Source organism: Squalius cephalus, assembly GCF_949319135.1.
Source record: "Squalius cephalus genome assembly, chromosome: 24".
In the NCBI taxonomy this organism is placed as follows: domain Eukaryota; kingdom Metazoa; phylum Chordata; class Actinopteri; order Cypriniformes; family Leuciscidae; genus Squalius; species Squalius cephalus.
In genome coordinates this window covers 7,852,447-7,857,614 of record NC_137145.1, presented here as the reverse complement: position 1 = coordinate 7,857,614, position 5,168 = coordinate 7,852,447, and the positions used below count along the sequence as shown (strand labels likewise).

Sequence of the window (5,168 nt, the reverse complement as noted above, 5' to 3'; positions counted from 1 at the left end):
TTTTTTAGGCCAAATTTATTTTTGTCACATACAGCAAACATCTCCTCACTATCCGCTAGCTGTCTATCCCCTGAACACACTGTAAACGCGGTCTCTGTAGACAGCCCAGGCTCCACAAATGGCAAGAAAAACAAACTGGCCCAGCCTGGACCACGAAACATAACAAACAGTGTTCCAGACAAAAACTGATGAATGATTTGGGGGTGGGGGGTGGGGGGTTAGTGCGTATGCATATGAAGGGGGGTGTGGGGAGTGGAGGAGAGAGAAGCATGAAGAGGGAAGTTAGCTAGAGGAGAGATGTTCTAGACAACGACTAACGTTAAAATGTTATATTCTTGAGAATTTTGATATGGCCGACACACGACCAAAGAGACGATGTTCCGATGAACAAATAACAAAGAATAGGGAAAAGGAGAAGGAATGCGCAAAGTCCTGAATTTACAACGGAAAAGCGTTCAAAAGGTGGCGAGAACTCTGCCGGCAGAACAGAAGGGCTTCCAATCAGACATTCAGTTGGCTCTGTTTTTGCTGGACAGGTCGGTAAATCCAGTTTTCTTTTTTTTAATGGTTCATGACTGTTTTAGGAAGCACGGAAGAGAGGGGGAGGAGATGGGATGAGGAGGAGGGAGGGTCGACCTAGCCTCCGTTTTGTTTGAAAATACTTTGAACGTCAACAAGTGACGTCACCCAGCATCGCTTAGAGCAGTGGTTCCCATACCTGTCCTGGAGGACCCCCAACTTTCTTTGTCTCCCTAATCAAACACACCTGATCTCATGGGTTAATGAGCTGATGAGTTGAATCAGATGTGTTTGATTAGGGAGACAAAGAAAACGTGCAGTGTTGGGGGTCCTCCAGGACAGGTTTGGGAACCACTGGCTTAGAGCACCTTTAAGTATTCGTAAATTGACGTCTCACACTTTGGTTACATTCCTAAACCCTGGGTTAACATTCTTGTTTGAATAGATTTGCATTGATTGGACGAAAGCCGCACATGATGTGTTTAATGCTCTATCATTGCGCATCCTCATATTGCCAGTTTGTTAATTGTTTAACCTATCAAGTTTTACCTGAATTAACTTTTCGGACTATAGAGGTAAGAATGAAACTGTATCATCTTGACTTCCAACTGACGCATTTTCCGTCACAATTTCCCTCCTCAAACGCTAAAGTTCATGTTTATACAACACGAGACGTTTCTAACTGTCAAAATCACGTCTGGGAAAAGTGGTGCGAACCTCAATACTATAAATGTAGGTAGCTATTAACCTGTAGCCTATGTTTGATCAGCAAATTAGATTTTTTAAATTACTTTCAAAAGACATACAGCTAATTAACATCAAACTGAATTAAGGATAATACATAGGTTATAATAGATCATTCTATTTCTGTTTTCAGAAAACATTATTTTATCCTGATTAATTTACATATTTTCTTGTAGGCCTATCGGTTAAAGGTTCTACATATTACTTTTTTTCAGAATAAGAGATGTTTTTTTTTTTTATTAATTTCTTATTTATAGGAATCACATTCAGTGAGTTCATTTTTAGATATGTACAAAAAAAGACATTATCTTAGCTTTATGTATCATAGAATCATCTATTGCAATCAAAAATCACTCTGTGATTAACAAAAGCTTATGACTCTTACATGTTTTGTTCATCGTGATAATCTTCACAAACTTTTATGAATTTTGAAGTGTAAATACAATTGGCAGAAGTCAAAAGCTATAGAGTGGTGCAGGTATGACATCACTTTATAGGCTAAAACGTGGAAGTGAGATAGCATTTTAGCACTTCCGGTTCCATCGTCCCGTCTTGAAAAAGGTGTTTGCTAACAAGTGGCTAAATGGGACTAGAGGCTGTCGAGGAGAATAAACGTCATCACGCCAAAAAGGTAAACTCAGTCCGCTTTTACATCATCTCGTTATTGTTATGTGCTTTTGCAAACTATTCTAACTCAGACGTTCTGGGAAAATGTTTTTAGATAAAAACTGAAAGAGTTGTCTGAAGCTTATTAGTGATGGTGACGCTGAATTCGTGGGACCGTGGTGTAGTTCTTTTATAGCCTACCTTTAGCTATTTACTTCTGGCGACTGCATTTAGACTTCAAAATGCATAAAAGTTGTGTTCATCTGTGATAATCATCTTGATGGACAAAAAGTGCAAGTATCATAAACTTATGTTGATCACAGAGTATTTAGCGATAATCCAAAAGCCTATGGGAAAATCCTATTTTTTTTTTTTTTTTTTTTGAGGGAACCAGCATGATGCTAACTGCCAGTTGGCCAACAAAGTGACGTTATACCTGCACCAATCTATACGTAGGCTATAATGGAACTACACCACAGTCACATGACTTCAGCATTGCCATCACCATGTTGTAATTACCGCAGTCTCAAGATGGCACCACGTGGCATTATATTCAGAGCTGTTCACGTCCTCAGACTGGGAATTAAGCATTTCTATGGCAACACTATCAATGCCTAAATAAATCTGCATCAGCCACGTGGTACAAGTAGGAGCTCTCTAACAATTCCCATCTTACAAGCTGTAATTATGAGCTCTATACGAGGACGTGAATACGTTTTACAAGTTGAAATCACTTAACTGCTGTAAAAACAACATACCTTAAGCTTTCGAAAACTCTTTCAGTTTTTGTTTTAAAAAAAAACATTTTCCCTGAAAGTTATTTCAAACATTTAACCAAAAACCCATTGACTTCAGGATGAGAGAATTGGAAGTGCTAAAATGCCAACTTGTTTCCAGGATTTAGCCTACAAAAATACATCATCCCTGCACCCCTCTATTTGTCTCCATAGCATCGGAGCAACACACCAACTCTCTTTCGCCTCCAAATTGTCTGTAAACAAAATGGTAGCTTTTTTTAAAATTTCTTAGCACTGTTCGCAGAGATACTCGGATGCCAGAGTCTCTATGTGTGGCTTGCTGTGGGGAATTCTGGAAACAGCCAATGTATCACTATAACTGTGACAGTGAACCGCTTTTTTTACCCTTCCTTCACAGCATCAACACCTCTCCGCTTAAATTTACCGTTTCCATGTATTAAAGAGTGTGTAAGGCCTGGGCTCAGGATAGATGTCTAATTTTCTCCTCATTTAGTGATAATTGGGCACAAACTTTGATGTTCTCATTAGTGGACTTTGAGGTAAGATACTGTGAAGTGTTTCAGTGTAATTTCCAAATTTCCTTCTTTTGATTTAATGATACAAAGAAAGAGCAAGATTGAACAAAACCTGATGATCCATGTTGTCCACAGTGATTTGAGAATGATCAAATACATCTTATCTTTTGTAAAACTATGTTACTATGTTTTACACCACAATTTCTTTCTTTTAAATCTTTCAAAATCCTAAAAAAATATAATTTTTGGTTTAAATGGAAATAATCCAGATTTTTTTTTATGTGATCTCAGACAGCAGTTTACCATTTCTCACGGTACCATATGTGTATGAAAGTGATTCTGATTCAATATTTCTTTTAATATGCATTTTAATTTAGAAAAGAACATTTTCCAAACATTCAGTGAACCATATCTGACATTAGAGACAAACCCAATCTCCAAGTAAGCGTGTAAACATTTTTGTTTTAATTAAAATTTGTGCAAATGCAAAACCAACTTTGGCTAAAAACACAAAATAATCTGGCAGAAGAGTGTGTGTGTGTGTGTGTGTTTGTGTGTGTGTGTGTATATATATATATATATATATATATTAGTTTAGTTTAGAAAATGGAGCAATTCTCTTGATCAGTCTGGCGGCACTTCAGGAGTTTGAGGAAAGTCTCTATCTTGTGCGCATCTCTCCTGAAGCAGTAGATCACACTATAGCCTCTTCTCACAGACTCAATATCAGAAGAGACAATGTAATTGGATGTCTTTTCTGGAGCCTCCAACAGCAAAGCACCTTCACCCAGTATCTGAGAGAGAGAAAGAGAGACAGATTGATTTCCAAACATGTTTCCAGATGAAGGAAAAATATGTTTGGTCTAATAATTTTCGAAACTTCATATTTACCTGTCTAGCAAGAACCAGAACCCCCTGCTCCAGACTCATTAGTTTGGTAGACATCAATTTGCTCCTGTTAAGCAGGGCACTTGAGGTGTACTCAAAATTCTCAAGGGACGTCTGCAGATCTGCCAGTGGATCAGTCCAGAACTGGATCAGAATCAGAACTGAGTGAAGGATCCATTTATCCTGGAAGGAAAAACAAAAAAGACGTGTTTATCTAGGGAGAATGTTACTCTGTTACAGTGAATTTCATCAGATGCCATTAGAGGAACTCACAGAAATCTGTTGGATGTCACTTTTAGACATTGACACTGTTTTTGGAGCACACATGGTCCCACTGGGAACATGCAGATTCACACTTCCGAATGAATTGAGCATCTCCTCCTGAAAATATTTTGGAATTATTCAGTAAAGTACTGGTTGACTGTTTATTCTCATCTTTAGTGAGACTGGTGTCATTGCAAACTCCAAGAAGCAGCTTTTATAAGCTTAGCTTTAGGTTCATCTCTCTGTTACTCACAAACAGCAACTTGGACTCCTCTGAGACGCGGTAAATGAGCTCTGCATGTTGAACGGCTCGGTCCAGAAGCTTCTCCAGTGAGATGGTACAGGATGTTCCTCCAGTAAATGGATCAGGACAGTCCACAGCGGATGCGATCACGGCCTGCGGTGAGCAGAGCACAAACGCCACACAAACCTGGAGAACTTCAGCACGGGTAGGGGACAAAAGGAGAGAGATTCGTCATGTTCACATTGGTTTTATTGCAATATTTTATATCAAAGCAACTTTATATTATTCGTTAGTGAGAATATTTAGAATGCATATATAGACGACTCCTTGTTTATAAGCTTTTCTGACTCTTAGCAAGGTAAACTTCAGTTAGTCATAAAGAAATAATATTCTTTTAAATAAATTAGTTTGAGCTATATTATCCTTTCCAATTCAGCCAGATGCAAGGACCCTGTACCTGTAGTTTTCTTCATTATTGTGGAACAAAAGACAAGTCTTTTTGGACTCTCTGGTTGTGGTTCTGTCATGTATCTATGCCTTATATACTCTACTGCCTTTATGAATTATACAAATGTTTGAACAGAACTTGAACGCAAGTGATGGTAAGTTGATATTTGTGACCACATGTCT

At 38.3% G+C, this 5,168-nt stretch overlaps 1 protein-coding gene across 1 annotated transcript; it reads right to left on the bottom strand.

Annotated features, from left to right (window-relative positions):
• Positions 1–3,741: 3,741 nt before the first annotated feature.
• smtlb (somatolactin beta) lies at positions 3,742–4,745 on the bottom strand (the record flags this gene model as incomplete). The annotated part of the gene is made up of 4 exons (XM_079860451.1): positions 3,742–3,936; positions 4,034–4,213; positions 4,304–4,411; positions 4,548–4,745. Coding segments are annotated over 4 exons (681 nt in total), but the record flags the coding sequence as incomplete, so codon positions are not given.
• Positions 4,746–5,168: the final 423 nt, after the last annotated feature.